The sequence below is a fragment of the Rhinolophus sinicus genome, chromosome 2, assembly GCF_057876585.1.
Source record: "Rhinolophus sinicus isolate RSI-liver-muscle chromosome 2, RSI-T2T, whole genome shotgun sequence".
In the NCBI taxonomy this organism is placed as follows: domain Eukaryota; kingdom Metazoa; phylum Chordata; class Mammalia; order Chiroptera; family Rhinolophidae; genus Rhinolophus; species Rhinolophus sinicus.
In genome coordinates, this window is record NC_142502.1 from 75,612,373 (window position 1) to 75,629,718 (window position 17,346).

The 17,346-nt window shown below is 31.1% G+C and overlaps 1 protein-coding gene across 11 annotated transcripts in view; it reads right to left on the reverse strand.

Annotated features, from left to right (window-relative positions):
* The window catches only part of FAM135A (family with sequence similarity 135 member A), a 113,547-nt gene that overhangs the window by 33,334 nt on the left and 62,867 nt on the right, over nucleotides 1-17,346 (reverse strand). For 6 of the 11 annotated variants that reach the window (XM_074333161.2, XM_088795631.1, XM_019749331.3 and 3 more), the window contains 3 exons: nucleotides 13,027-13,104; nucleotides 9,482-9,531; nucleotides 6,484-6,639 (listed from right to left, as the gene is read on the reverse strand). In XM_074333161.2, coding sequence (XP_074189262.2) covers nucleotides 6,484-6,639; nucleotides 9,482-9,531; nucleotides 13,027-13,104 — 284 coding nt within the window. Of the gene's footprint in view, nucleotides 1-6,483; nucleotides 6,640-9,481; nucleotides 9,532-13,026; nucleotides 13,105-17,346 lie in introns of those variants that run through there. The other 5 variants (XM_074333162.2, XM_074333159.2, XM_019749332.3 and 2 more) reach the window with 2 other exon arrangements.

Genomic DNA, 17,346 nt, shown 5'->3' on the forward strand with positions numbered 1-17,346 from the left:
AGGAGAAATCACAGGCAAAGAAGGGCTCTCCTGGACCTAAGAGGTGCCACCTTGGGTGAGGGGCGGTGTGAGTTAAGACAAGCTGTATCTCTTGCTGGACCTCCAATGTGTCCAAATTTGTATTTTTTGTGTTCCAGGGGAGTGCTGGAACTTCTCCTCTGGAAACCTGAACTTCCATAAAGGCTCTCTCGAGCATAGATGATGGTCTTAGTCAGTGCTCTCCAGGGCTCCCAGAGGGTCACGAAAAGTTGCTGGAGCTGGTTAATAGGTCACTGTAGGATCCACAGTCAGGACTGAGGTCTGTGTGCCTACTACCTGATGCACAGGTGGCGAGATTCCTCCCGGGTCCCCTGATGTATGGTGCTGGATCCCACAGCTCCCACGAAGTCACTTTTGTTTATGGATGTATGCTGAACTTTTGTTGTGGGTGGGACAAAAACCAGGAACATCTTATGTCACCATGATGCTGACATTATTCTTGCTTTTATCTCTTTAATTAGTGTGGGGCACTGTGAATCATTTACATACAATAGTCTCTATGCTCTAATGTGATTGTGCACTGCACGTGACTATAGAACTCAACAATTTTGGATGACTTAATTTTTCAAGAATCTGATAATCTGCCCTTTCTGAATCTTGATACCAAATAATATGGTTGAACCTATAACTGAACTAATTCATTAAATTGTTCTTTTCAAGCATAGATTGACATTTCCTCTTTTTAGCCTAACTCTTTGCTTTAATATTTGCTTTTACCTCAACAAAGAGAGATTCCATACCATAGATCCACTTCTGTGACTTAGTTTAGTTGTGCTGCCTTTAAATACATTAGCAGACAACCTGTTGACATTACTATAGCCACGTCTGTCTCTGTACAATGAATGACCCTTAGACTGCTTTGGTTTTTGTAGGCTTTGCAATGTATTCTCAGAATACGGATATACTTTATGAGCAAAGTTCCTGTTGAATTACATAAATGGGAACCAAAGGACATAATATGCCACCGTTTCTACAGTTTTTATGATACACAGCAGGGCAGGGCAGGTTTATTATCCCTAGTTAAGAAACATTAGGGCACTTTCTCGTTGTTTCCTAATTACCCCTCCTTGATTCCTTTAAGAGTTAAATAGGCCCTGTCTTATCTGGAATGGGTGAGAAAAGGGAAGCTCTAGCTAAAACCTTTTATTTTTGGCATTTTAGTTTTCCATAAACCTAATGTTTGTCTTGCCCTCCTTTCTTTGCTCCTTTTTTCAAAATTCTGTTCACCAGCTGCTTTTCTGACTATTGAATGTACCTTCTTGTTCCTATTCCACCCAGGACACCAGCTCCATAAAATATTATGCTATAAAGTTGCCTCTGATCCTTGCTATCTCTATTTTGAAAAGTAAAATACCAAGTGGTGAAGAACACCAACTATTGAGCCATACTGCCTGGGTTTGAACCCTGTCTCTGCCACTTACTAGCCAGTAACAGCAAATAAGGACAAATTCATAATCATAGTGGAAGATTTTAACACATTTTTTTTGGTAGTTGATAGCACTAGCAGCCATAAAATCATTAAAAATTTGAAAAATTTGAACAAAATGATTTATAAACTTAACCTAGCAGACATATTCAGGACACTTAACCCAGAATATGCATTCCTACTATATGCAGAAGCATATGCATTCCTACTATAAGTAAAGCAAGTCTCAAAGAATATTAAAGTACTGAAATCACAGAGTGTGTCCTAATCACAGTGAAGATAAGCTAGATATCAATACCAAAAGACAACTAGAAAATTCATGTATTTGAAAATAAATAAACATACTCCTGGATATGAAAGGTTTTTAGTTAGCAAGAGATAGAGGTATGCGCAGGTTACCTCAGGCTGTATGGGATTTTTATAAGGATACTTAGCAAAATAAAGACATCCAGGGAACTGACTCTGAATCCAAACAGCCAGTTCTTATAAATTGGTACGCTGTTATTGCCATTAGGATGTAACAGATAGACTAATGTCCTAATATCACTCTAGTAGCTATTGTTTCAGAAAGAAGCATTTGCTGTCTCCTATTCTGGTCATTTTTCCATTCTCATGTTCCTCTCTATCTCTGACTCTCTCTGCTTTGCTTTTAACCCTTTTTACTTTCATACCTACAAACGATAATTGGTTAACACGTTGCATACGGCGGGGTTTAAATCTCTCGTGAAGATTCTCATGATCCGTATGCAACGTGTTAACTCATGGCTTCTACTGTCTCATGGCTTTTGCCTATGGTATTTTCTCTCTTGATCTCTGTCACTGCTTACCTAACAGTATCTCTTCTGTGTTCCATGTTTAAATTACTCAAGAGAAATGATCTGAACATGTTAGACAGTCCTTCTTCTAATAGAAAATGCCCCAGATTGGCTGTTTATGCAACAGGCCACCTCAAAAATTACTAGTCTTCCTCATGTCCATGCAATGGATGACTGTCTTTGGGCTAAGCGCCAACCTCTAATTCAGGATTGCAGGGTCACTTGATGCAAAACATAGTAACTTATGGAAAAGAACTGTCTCTGGTCCTTTACTTCAGAAGAAGATTGAATATGGGTAAGCACCCAATTTGTTGGACATACGAGCAAGGGAAAATAGCTAAATTTGAGACAACATACCCAATGTATACTTCATAGTTTTGTTTATATATGTTACATGAGTCAAAAATTTTTATGCAATAGATGTTAGGTTCCCAAACAAATTGTTATTGTAGGTTGCAATTTTCCCCATTTTGCAGTCATGTGTGTATAAAGTAGTTTCTATGGTATCCTCTCATTGACTAGTATATTGTTTCTGTTTATATACATAAAATAAAGGAATAGATAGATTTGTGACTTTAGGAAACCATTATATATGCTAAAGGGAAAAAAGAAACTTTTCTAAATAACCTTGAATCAAAGAATAAATTGCTCACAAGAATTAGAAAATACTGAGGACTGAAAAATATAAAAATACATTACATCAAAATTTGTGAAATGCAGCTGAAGTAGTACTGGTAAACATCAATTTAAATGCATGTACAATAAGAAATGCTAACGTTAATAAGCTCAACATTTACTTATAGAAGTTAATAAAGACAACAAAATAAACTATAGAAAGTAATAAATACTAAAGTCAAAAACAATCCTAATGAAACAGAAAACAAAACATACAAGAGAGAATTAACATCAAAAGTTGGTTCTTTGAAAACAAAAATTAAAAAATGACAAAGTTCTGGTGGGATTGATCAAGAAAAAAAGAGTGAAGGCACAAATAACTAATATCAAGAATGAAACACAGGAAAATCCTACTGATACTACAGATGTTAAAAAGATAATTCAAAGATATTATGAATTATTTGTTGCCAATAAATTAATAAAGTTAGACAGAACAAACTTCTAGAAAAATATAACTTACCAAAACTGATTGAAAAAGAAATTAAATATAGATTTCTCACTAATATTGTATCACCTGAATCTAACCACAAGGAAACATGATACAAACTCAAGTTGAATGGTCTACGCTACTACTGGCCAAAACTCTTCAAAAAAGTTAAAGTCATGAAAGACAAAGAAAATGTAAGAAACCATTCCATATTAAATGTGTCTAAAAAGAGTTTAAAGGAATATGACAACTGAATGCAATGTGTGATCCTGAATTTAATCCTGGAAAAGGTTATCAAACAGGACATTATTAAGACAATTGATAAAATTTAAAAATGGATTGTATATGAGATAGTAGTACTGTATCAATATAAAATTTCCTAAAGTTGATCGCTGCACTGTGGTTAAGTAAGAGACTATCTTTGTTCTTAGTCAACATACCCTGAAGTATTTAGGTATAAATGAACATGATGTCTATAACTATACTATGAAACGGTCCAGGAAAAAAAAACACAGTATGTATGTATATAATATGTATCTATCCAAGAAAAGAAGGAATGATAAGGCAAATGTGCCATAATGGTAACTTGTGATTCCGATGAAGAGTACATGGGAGTATTGTGTACTCTTCTGTAAATTGTCTACAATATTTTAGAAGCTTTAAGATTTTGTCTTTCACATTTGTCTTTAATGTACCTGGAATTATATTTTACATCACATATTTTTTCCACCTGGATACCCAATTGTCCCAGCATCATTTATTGAAAATCTCATCTTTTCCTTGTCGATCTACATATGCCGGGGTGGAGAGGTGCCAAAAAAATGTATACACATTTTAAGAGATGTTATCTATACTCAAGCAGTAGTTCGTCATAATCAGAAGTGTCAGGACGCTGATGTTAACCACTGTGAGCACCTGTTGTAATTGCAGAAGTCAAACATGACTTGTATTCATCTTTTGTTATGGGTATATATTGAGTATTATAATTAATACAGTTTTTTCCTTTCTTAAAATGTGTATACATTTTTTTTGGCATCCTCTGTATTACGTCCAAGTATGAACATGTCTGTATCTGGCCTTTCTCTTCTGTTCCATCTACACTAAAATTAAAACCTTTAGTTAATCATAAGACATCATAAAGACATTGGAAAAACCATGAAACGAGAGATCTATTTATAAAACATAACAAAGGACCATTATTTACAATACATAGAAAACTATTACAAATCAAGAAGAAAAAGAAAGGTAATCCTATAGTAAAATGGGCAAATAACTCGAACAGGCACATCATAAAGAGGAAATCTACAAGTACATACCCAATTATACAAAACAGTGCTCAACTGCACCACGCCAACAGAGAAATGCAAATTAAAACCACAATGATACACCATTTTACATCCATCAGATTGTTAAAATTTAAAAAGTTTGCCAATATTAAGAGTTGGGGGATATGTAGAGTAACAAGAACTTTCACACAGTGCTGGTGGGAGTGAAAATTAAAACCACTCTAGTGGTATCATTAGTAAAATTGAAGTTATGAATATTCTATGACACAGGAATTTCTCTTGCAGGTAAATACTTCAGAGAAATTGATGTGCCAGGAAATGTGTACAACAATGTTCATAGCAACTTGGTTTATAGGAGCTACAAGTTAGAAGTAATCAAAATGTCCGACAACTGTAGAATGCATAAACAAATTCTGGGTATATTCAAACGAATACAACACAGCAATGAAATGAATAAACTAAAGCTACTGACGAAAACATAAATTAATCTCACAAATAGAATCTTGAGTGAAAACAGAAAGATACAAAAGAAGACATAGTATACGATTTCATTTATATAGAATTCAAAAACAGGCTGAATAACGTAAAAGGCTGAAACAACTTCTATTATTTAGCGTACATATATAGGTGGTAAAACTAAAAAAATAAGGAACTCATCATCACAAAAGATAGGTCAATGATTACTTCTAAATGCAGGGATTGAATAGAAACTGGAAAATCATATAGAGTACTTCTGTGGTGTTCACAATTTTCTATTTCTTGATCTGGGTGATAGTTAAAAGGGTATGTATTTTTAATTATTTGTTAAAATGTGCATGTTTTATGCACTTTTCTGATTTTGATTATATGTTTTATAATTAAGAAAAAAAGGAAAAAGAAAATAAACATAATGTTTTTGAGGAATTACTAGTAGTTCAGGAAAATTAGTGTGCATACAGAGCACACAAAGTGGTGAGACTGGAAAGGTTGTCAAAGGTTTAACATCTCAAAGCCCCTTGACATGCTATACAATAAAATTGTACGAAAATTTCTGCATAAAATGCATACTAGTCTTACAGAACACATGTATGTCTAGACTACTCCTCCTACCCTGCCAAGTTCATAATACATGCTCCTAAACGAGGTGAGGGAAGGAGAGAGGAACAAGGGAAAGGAGGAAAAGTTGGAGAGAGGTATTCTATATTAGTTTGAGATGGCTTTCTAGTTCCTGATTTCTGTTCCTAGTGAGACCTGGCTGTAATTCCTGTTCTTGGGTTCCAGGGACTCTCCTATACATATATTTTCCTATTTTATTTACATTTACATGTAAATACATCTACATGGTTTCTCTTACTGGCATGGGTTGTAATTAAGACAGGTCATGTGCTCAACTACACTGTTGTATTAACTTTAGAAATTGAACAGTAATAATAATATCATCATATAAAAATTATCAACATGCCCTGTTTCCCCGAAAATAAGATCTACCTGGACAATCAGCTCTAATGTGTCATTTGGAGCAAAAATTAATATGATACCCAGTTACATTATATTATATGTTATGTTATGTTATGTTATGTTATGTTATGTTATGTTATGTTATGTTATGTTATGTTATGTTATATTATGACCCGGTCTTACATTTTAGTAAAATATGATGGGGTCATATATTAATTTTTGCTCCAAAAGACGCATTAGAGGTGATTGTCCAGCTAGGTCTTATTTTCGGGGAAACACGGTACTAGGTAAAAATCAGGCTTTTTATTCATAAGAAATTTCTAACGGTAAATGATAATACTCATTAAAATGCTCTAATGTTACTTTTCTTTAACTTACCCTCAACGTATGGTGCTGTTGTGCTAACAGTAGTCTTAGTTGTTCATGTAGTGTTATAACTTCCAGAAATTGTCCCCATAAAGCCATTAGAAGTGAGCACAGTTGTGCAAGATTCATATTTATAAGTTCTGCCAGTTCATCAGGATTTTCTATTTTCTGAAATGACAAGAATAAAATCTTCACTGTTCTGAGACTTATCACAACATATCTAATATACTATTGAGACTATTAACAGAAAGGCAAATTACACGTTTTAAAAGGACACGTGCATGCACAGAGAGACCAACTGACCAATGGCTTTTCTGATTTGACAGTTACTGTAGCAATTTCCAACAACCAAACCAATTATTTCATTATCTGAGATATCTTATAATTGCAATAATGTCAAACATAGTCCAAAATTACAAATCAGGATTCTACAGAGTATGATCAACTCCAAACACTAAAATACTGGGAATTTTAAACACAATGTACAAATCATGAGTGAAAGCTATAACATTTTTGAAAGACAATGAAATCTTAAAACAAGACTTTTTCTCCAATCAGCTAAGTAAAGTACTTAAAGGATCTGTAATTCCTAAGAAAGGACTGGGGTACTTTCTAAAGTACTGCTTTTCCCTCATGCCTATGTTCCTAGGTTCTATTTTGCTTTTGGTAATTCTTTTACAGAGTTGTCAAACATTTCTTTCTTTCTCTTTTCTAACAATTCATTCCTTCACTGTTTATTGAGCACATTTTCAATGCTTGGGTCTTCATTCTACAGATACAAAGAGTAATATGAGAAGCTCACAATCTAGTGAGGAAAGAAAAGTAGGTAAACAATTATAATATGTTCTTATGAGTGTTCTAATTGTGGTATTAAATTATTCCATTTATTTAAATATTCACCTAAACTGATTATAAAAGTTAATAGTACTGAATAGTACTATGAAACACAGAATCTTTTAAAAGGACTTTGGTTTTTTTGAATAAAAAAGAATTTCTGAACAAAAAATAATAAAAGATTATAAATCAGAATGCTTCTATTTTGGAAAAGCATTTTTATTATGAGGGCAGGTTTTTCTTTAATTCACTGAGGCAGCAGTAAGTTTTCAGGCAGATATCTTGCTGCAAAAATTTGTCTTCAATTGCTAGTAACACTAGGAAATCTACCTTCAATATATAGATAGATGCTGATTTCATTTCCCTATCATAAAGAAGGTAGACATAGTCTATTCAGGTTGAAGTTGAAAGTCACGCCCATAGTTTCAGTTATCATGTAGATACCAAGGATGGTTAAATTTCTATCTCCGGATCACATCTCTCCTGACCTCTAGACTCATTACCTACTGAATGACTGTACTTGGACATGAGAAGCAAGTTGCTAAAGTTCAACTTGTCCCAAATTATACTAATTATATTTCCATTTTCCCTTTCTAAAAACAAACAAACCCCACAAACCCCCAAAATGTTGCTTTTCTTCACTCACCCCAATCAAACTTTCATTTATCTACCTTAACTTGGAGAACAGATTAAACAAAAATTCAGCAAAATAAGTAATAAGGGAAGGCATACTGTTTTATTCACTTTTGTGACTCTGGTAGACAGTAGTCACTCAATAAATATTTACCGAATGAATGAATGACTAAAGAATTACAGGCTTCAGAAAAGGAAAAAGCTCCCAGAATTTATGGACAAACTCAACAAACACTGACAAATTCCAGAATTCTAAAATGGAAGCTAAGCGAATGAACATATAAATATTGATTCATCAACATATAATAAATCTACAGATGTGTTTTGCCCCAAGGAATGGTTTATAAATGTATTAGAAATGAAGCTAACAAGTTTTTCATTTGTCTTTTAAGAATACACAGAAGATTAAAATACAATATAAAATAAGCTGAAACCTGAAGTATTGTTCCAAGAATGGTTTAAACAAAGTTTAGAAAAAGAAGACTTAGATAAACATTTGACAATAAATAGCACTCTAAGGCAAGCAACACTGTACCTAGTATCATCTACACACAAATAGAAATAACTCTCTTGAGTAAAGTACACAAGTCTTTTTTTTTCTTTTTCTGCAAGCAAGTCTATCTAGATACCTTGTAATTACCAATTTTATTTCTCAGGGATCATGGCACCACAGTTCTGATAGAGGATTTTAGTATTTTCATTATTGGGAAAGCACGCCTTCAAGTATAAATAAATTACTCCTCTGGGTTACATAACTCTTTACAGTAAGTCTTAAAATGTAAATAATAAAATTCTTTTTGTTAAAAAGAAATCAGAAGTTTGAGAAGACATTTTATATGTATAAATGTAGGAATAATAAGATCTTATATCATAATTTTTGAAATACTATTCATTATCTTGTTTAAATGAACTATATACTTTTTCATAGCATTCACTGCTCTTGATTATAAAATAGATCTTACTTTAATGGACTTGGAAAAAGGGGAAAGCAAAAAAAGAAGAAAATAAAGTTCACTTTAGTGTATAGGCTACAACTTTTTTCAGTTATATAAGGTAAGAATTATATACAGTTTTATGCTATTTTCACTGAATATCACTATATGAGCATATTTCTAAATCATCAAACACTTGTTGAAAGCATCATTTTTTAAGGGTGTACAACAGTTTTATTTGTTAAAATAATATAAATTTTCATTTCCAAACAATATAATTTTACAAAAATATGTAAGTTTAAGTGATTTTTTAAAAATTTGTCCAGAAATTGAATAAACTAATAGAATAAAAAGCACACTTTTCATCAGTTAATTGTCTTGCTATTTCACTTATATGCCGAATAATATATATGTTAAAGATACTGCAACTTCATGCTCAGGTCAAATGTCTTTTGATCAACCTAAGTTGTGATTCTACCATGATTAACAACTTTATCTTTGCATTTTAGGCAGGAAAATCAATTAATAAGTTTTCTTAGAGAAAATTTTTAGAATAGGAAACAGAATCCACTCAAATAACTTGATAATGTGAATTTTAAAACTCCAAGTACCTTAACTTCTTCACATAGTTCAGTAAGCCGAGCTTCTACATCCATCTCCTCTGAAAGAATTAAAGAGTAATTAGAGGAAGTATTTCAATGTTAGATCTGAAAACTATTTTTGAAATTACATAAATAAATTAAATTACCTTTTAAAAACCAAAAGGTCGAGAAATATCTGGACTATATTCATTGAATTAAATTTCAATATACTTTCATAAAAACATTAATCACGTAGGTAACGTCATAATTATTAAATTCTATAACTGATTGTTAAATAGAGTGTTTCAGTTCCCATAAGACGCTAACACACTCAGTGAAGAAAAAAATTGACTATATACCTAACATAACTTACACAACTGCATCATCACAGAAAGGACAAAACATATAGTTAGGTTTTATTGCATTTCATATGTTGTAAATTCTAGTAAAGCTTAGTATTTTGTGTTACATGTGTACATGCCTTTTAATAAAAGTTATTCCTAAAAAATTTTAATCAAATTAATTTTTATGTACAAAACATATTTAAAACATACCTGGAATACAGGATATATAATGAAAATGAATGACAAAATCCTTTTCAATAAAAAGTTTCTAATTTAGTTTAATATTCAGTTATATATAAGATAGTCTAATGCTAAGGGAAAATTTTTCTATACAATTCTGATTTATCTAATGTATGCTACAACCACCTATAAAGGGATGTACAGATTAATTTACAATTAAAATGGTAATATTTATAAGGGGCTCTAGAAACCCACAGAATTGAAAGATTGGCTATTTTTTTTCAGGGAAGGAATTTCCCTAAAGTCTGAAATATCATGTTTAGATATACTTAATTTTTAATTAGAAATCAAACCAAAATGAGTTCTCCTAAAAGAACTATAACAGCATAGTTGTGATCACTCTCTTGTTGCTGAAAGGGCATTTCATTGAACATTCTCACACAAGGGCAAGAATACATTCTGTGACATCCCTATATTCACTCATTCAGCTCACTATCTCATAAGGCAGACTGAACGTTTACTACTTGATAAAAAGAATGATAAATATTTAAATTTGATAAAATAAGCAGTTATAATTATGTGGTAAATACAACTAAATATGAGAATAACAGATACTCTATTGGTAACTAAAACCACTAGGACACATATATTTTGTAATTCACAAAACACCCAAATAAAATTGTATTTAGATATTAATATGTACCAAGAAATAGACCACAAATTAGTCAACACATTGATAACTAAAGAAATCTGCTAAGGTTTCACAAATAATTTTATGTCCAATAAGTCAGTGGCTTCAAATATTAAGTTTACCAAAATTAAAAATATCAGCAGCAGACCCTGTATTAAAATCATAACTTTCATATGCCAATATGTGTTTTCACATTACCCACGATCTTTTCCTATAATAAAATAAAATCAGTAAAGTTACTAGCTAAATATCCTACCTATGAATTTTTTAAAAATGAAAACATACTTTAAAGTTATGAGTTTTGATACATTTTTCTAATCTTTACATACAAGATCCTAAGAGCATTAACTAGTGCATTTCATTAGGGCTAGTGAGAGTTACTTCAATGTAAACAACATCTTAAACAATGTTTAAAAGCAAAACTTAACTTCAAAATCTTTGAGTTGAAATGATTCAAAATCATTTAGAAGTTTTACTTGAATTTAAAATTCTATTTTAATTAATTTTTCCTTTTAAACTAACATATACGTATATCTATACAATTTTATAGAAATGTATAAATGTGAACATTATCTTACATAAATTCTTTCTTTAGCTCCTACTGGTAATCCAAGGTTACAGCCTAGAACATATCCTTCCTTATTTTTCAAATATACATACGTTATACATATATGAGTTTTAGAGTCATTGTTTTACAAAAATGGGATTGTATTTTACACACTTTCTGCAATTTACTTTTTTCCCTCAGCAGTATTCCATGGAAATTTGGTATATAGCCTTAAAGCATTGTTAAATGGCTGCATAATATTCCTTGGCGTGAATGCCTCATAATTTCTTCCATATTCTACTCTTTGCCGAATGACAAGCATTTATCTTTTTTATCAGTGTTTTGCCACTAAAAACAATACTGCAATAAATATGTTTGTATAAGTATCTTTACATACTAGTACTCTTATTTCTATGATATAGGTTAACAAAAGTGGGGTTGCTAGGTCAAAGGGTAAATGTATCTTAAATTGATTTTCTAAATCCATTCATCCATTCATCTGTTCACTCATTCAGCAGATATTTATAACATAGCTCAGAAAATTCCAATACAATGGTAGCTACTAAGAATATAAGATATCTCAATAAAAGTATTATTTAGTTAACTTCATTATGCTTTAGTTTTGAATCAAGTCTTTTCTTACCAACCAAAAACTGGGCCCTTTTTATCTAGGCCTTATTATATAAGCAGCATTCTGTAAAATTATTTAGAATGCTCATATGTAAATTGATAGGCTGACAATACCATAGCTTAAATGAGTATTTTTTATTGCTAAAAAGAACACTAACACATGTCAAAAATGACCAAAATATCATACTATGAATTCTTCAATTTTACAGTTACTTTATATGAGACTATATATAAAATTATATTCCAAAATAACGACCATAGTAAATCTTCAACATTTCTTTTTTCTTCCTGATAAGAAAATCAGTTTCTTTCTTAAGTTTTAGTGAAAACTAACCCAACTTAAGTATTTCTGAGCTAGCTTTAATCTGAGAAATCTTGAGAAAGATTTTGTCTCCTTAATTTCCTTTTGTTCATACTCCTAAAAACTAAGAAACATTGGGATTTTATTTTATTTTTTATTTCCATAGCTTTTTATAACTTTTTAAAAATGTAACTGTGATGGTCTAATTCAATGTAAAGTAAAAACTCAATATACTTATAGAAAGACAGTACATTAAGTTCTATTGCTATTCAAGAACAAAAATTAAAACATACAGTGAAATATATCAATAAAATAATGAGATTAAAATATTTCCTTTAAAATATCTAACGTATCTGGATAGTGGTAATTTGATACTATTTTGATTTTTAAATTTAGATCAATAAAAATATTGATACAAAAAACAAAACCAGATACTAAAGATATTTCTATTCTTTATTTCTGTAATGCATGAAATCAGCTTCAGTTTTTAAACCACATTTCATTATCATTAACCCTACCCAAAGATAAACTGACTTTGAATAAATTTAAGGTAGTATCATTAAACCAACAAATTTTGGCAATAATCATAGTTTCCAAAAACTGCTTTTTGCAGGGACTCATAAAAGAATATGAAAAAAACCAAATAAATCTTTGCATTTACCATTTCCAGTTTTTTAAAAAAACTTCAATATTACAAATTAATTAAAATATTAACCAAAGTTTATCTACAAACCAAACTGATTCTAAAAGTAAGTTTTTAAATAGAGGTGGTAGAAATATACTACATTCACAAATACATATTGATGAAATTTGACACTAATTTACAGCAAAATTTCATACTAATTAAAAGGGATTATTTACTTAACCTATTTGTAAACGTACCTAGACTGGTGTCTTTCTGGGTTCGTGGCTGTTTTCTTCTGAGAAGGCGCTCATAAAGGACCTGCATGTTGGCCTTGGCTAGTTATAAGGATTGCACACAGCACTAGTTACTAAACTCCTTTTACAACAAAATTTAGTAGAATTTTCCAAGTTGTTATTAATAGAATTAGCATTGATCTGATAGTGGAATTAGATTAGAACACTAAAGCAGAATTTTTCAGTTAGTTAATTAGCTTATTAGAATTACAAATGATGTACATTCAAGTTTATATTACTTTGTTCTCTTTTCTATTTAAATGTATGCACCACTCAACATTTCATAACCCGTATTTTATGTTTTAATTTCTTAGGCTCAAAATTTTAGAGTTGGCAGGGATCTCCGAGATCAGTTAAGTCAAACCCCTGCTTTTACAAGTGTAGATACTAGGGCCCATAAAGGTTTAAACACTTGCCAAATCCTAGATTCCAGAACTTGTGACTCCCATTTTCAGTAAGAGCTCCTTGCAACAAACCAGTATTTAAAAATATATCGAGAAAAAAAAATGTACATCATTCATCTAGGAGAAAAGAAAAAGGCAAAAGCATAAAGGAATTCAAGGCATTATTTTTAAAAAGGGACTAGAGTTTAGAGATATTTTTCAAAGCACGGTGGAGTTCAAAACTTTTAAATATATACTTATTTGAAAACTCAAGAAACATGCTAAATAGAAGGAAATATAATACACCCTCTAATTAAGAACTACTTTAAGTTTACTTATTAAAACTAATGAATATAATGATGTTTACTCAAGTGTTTTATGGAAATATTGTCTAGTGTCTATACAGTTTAATTTTGCTAGGATAAAAATAAACAATGTTAATAGTTCAGAATATGCAGTAGTTTTATTTTGAATAGCTAGTAGCATTTTTAAAAGTTCTCCTAGAAAATGCATTCAAGAATAAATAGAAAAGAAAATACAAAGTAATGAAAGGTTTAAGAATAACGCAAAAGTATTACCAATAAATATTTACTGAAGATGAATCTTGACTTTAAAACTTCTATAAGCAGAAACTGTTATAAGCTATGGGTTGATATCTACATACTTTTTAAGTAACAACAAAAACTGTATTGTGCTGTTGTATTCATACCCTTGACAGATATATTTGAGTAAATACCGATTCCCCGAAAATAAGACCTAGCCTCACAATCAGCTCTGTTGTGTCTTTTGGAGCAAACATTAATATAATACCCGGCTTTATATTATATTATATCATATAAGACTTGGTCTTTTATTATAGTAAAATAAAACCGGGTCTCATATTAATGTTTGCTCCAAAAGACGCATTAGAGCTGATTGTGCCGCTAGGTCTTATCTTCGGGGAAACAATGGTACTATCTATGTGCAAGGTACCATTAATTTTATTCTATCACTCTTTACTTATTAAAATTGAAGTCTAGGTTTGCTTTAGAATTTTATTTTCTGATTAAAAATGTTAAGCAATAATTTGGAATAAAGTTGACATTCATTTAGTAACTGACTCCTGAAATTAAAAATAAGGGCTGTTGTAATTATGACATTTTATATATTACATCTATAAGCCCAAAGTAATATATATGAAAAAAAGCAATCCTTACCTGAGAGAAAATTAAAAATATTATAAATATATGAATCATCATGGTTAAGTTAGATTAATAAAGTAGCAATAAAGTGCTAATACTGTTTAAGCTGTGTGAAATAAATCTTTGCCTTTGAAAAGAGATGCTTGTTTTCGTTAAACATTACTCCGTTTTAGAAAGAAACATTTTTTAAGTCAAAATGTGGTTCGTGCATTTTTTCATTTGCAAATATAAACCTATTTGAAAATTATATGTTGATAGACATCTTCCTTATACAGGCATTCATAGGCCCGTCTCATAAATGACTCTGCAGCAAATCCACAAGAAGCCCCGTCTTGCTGGGTGAGTTTTTCTCATCCACCCCAATGCTGAACAGATTACTTATTAAGGGAAGGGGAGAAGTCAAAGCTCTTTAAAGACAGAGGTCCTATTCTTTCCTCAGCATCTAGCTCAGTACCTGACAAATCAGGTGCTCATAGAAAGCCCAAGAGAATTATACCATTTAAGAAGTCTTACTCCTAGGTACAAAGAACAAACTGATGGTTGCCAGATGGGAGGGGGTTGGGAGACTGGGTGAAAAAGGTGAAGGGATTAAAAAGTACAAATTGGTAGTTAAAAAATTGTCATGGGGATGTAAAGTACAGCATAGGAAAAATAGTCAATAATATGGTAATAACTCTGTATAGTGCCAGGTGGGTACTAATCGGGACTGGGGGCGCAAATCACTTTGTAAGTTATATAAATGTCTAACCACTACGCTGTACACCTGAAACTAACAGAAAACAATATTTAATGTCAATTGTAACTGAAAAAGAAAGAAAAAAGAAGTCTTACTCCTAGAGCTCCTTTACACTCGCTGCCTTTCAGATGTCATCTTTCCTGCTTGACTCCTGCACCATATCTGGTTCCCTTCAGTCTCCTGGATTTTTTGAATAGAATCTGCTTTGTATATACAGTCTCTAGTAAGTGACAGAAATGGCCCCAAACATGCACTCTTAGGTGCTACAAGATAATACCTCCATGAATTCTACTACAGCATTCAACACTGAAACTATTAACAAATTTTCTTGTAGAAATACCATTACATGTGGCTTCTAAGTTTAACATTACTACTTTTAATAACACTACTTGTAATTGCCCTTCATTAACATTGTGGTTAAATAGTTTTGTGGCTTTGTCATTAAACCTAAATTAAACAGGATTTGTAATATAATTCTCCTAGGAACGTGTGTGAGTTTCAAGGAACCCAATTAAAAAATACATGGAGCATAATTTTTCCACTAAGCGAAGGTAAGTGATAGCCTAAATTAGTTTTATTTTACAAAAAATTATTTTGTTTTCAAAAAAGAACATTTTTAAAAAGTTTAAATTTGAGGCAGTAGTCTCAGAAAGGATTTTCCTAAGGGAAATAGAAGGATTTGAAGTATATGAAATTGCAATGAAAAAATATTTCAGAGAATAGTAATCAAAAGATTTCCACATTATCATTTTTGTCTTGAAGAAGAATACATGAGCAAAAAAGAACATATTTTCCTATGTCTATGTATCTGTATATATATTGGGATTTTTGCATCAAGCATTCTAAACAGTCATGTGATACCTGTTTCTAGTCTTTCAACACGTGTGAACTGAACTGGCTGAATGATGGACTTAATCAAGTCCACTAGAGTAGCTGCTGATAGGCAGTGGCACAATATCCCGCACTTACTCAAAGTGTAATATAAGTGAGGCACACTTTCTTATAATTCTTTTGATCCCAAAATAGGCACTTATAAACATACGCTAATTAACCTCAAACCCAAGAATTACTTTCAATAACAGTGATTATTTTGAGTGCATCAATATTGTTAAAAGACTGTGATCTCTGAGGAACAAAGAGATAAACAAAAACCACTGAATAATTTAAGTGAAATTTACAAAGTAATTCTTGATTTACTCGAGTATGTAATAAAACATTTATTCTGAAGAGATCATTAAAATGTGCTTTTATAGTGAGCTATTAGTTGATATTTTAAAAATAAAAGTTTATAAAAAAGTATTAAAAGTCTAAATAAAAATGTATTTTTACTAATCCTAATAATTTATATTTTGTGAAATTATATATGTAAAATCATTTTACAAACTGCAAATGGTGTACACAATCAAGGCAATATGATATTTTATTATCTATTAAATATATATGCAGAGATTCCAGTTGTACAAAAACTGAAGAATAATTTTTTTAATGATTTAAATTATTTTCAGAATGTTAAAACTGAGTAATGTTGTTATTCTACGAAAGGAAATAAAAGAAGTAAGATCTGAGATCACTTAAAACCAACTGTATATAAAAATGCCCCAAGCATCTACACTCTGCTTAGATTGTTAAATATTTGAAAGTATGGATTTAACTTATCTTGCCATGATTCTGTAGATAATTACATTTTCTTTCCAGTATGCTTTCTGATTACATTTGAAGAGTTGTATATACACATACGCTTTTTAAAACAACTCATTAAAAGACTCATTTCAAACTTAGCATCAAGAAGTTGTTTCTCAATATCATAAACAATTTTAATTGCAGAAAGTAATTATCAAGGGTTGAAAAAGATGGAATTGACAGAGAAGTAAAAGTGAAGCACATAAATAAGTATAGACTTAGCATAGAAAAACTATGGCAAAGCTGATAACTAGCAATGTGAAAATGAAGAGAATGACTTGAACTATAAGATAAGTCTGGCTAC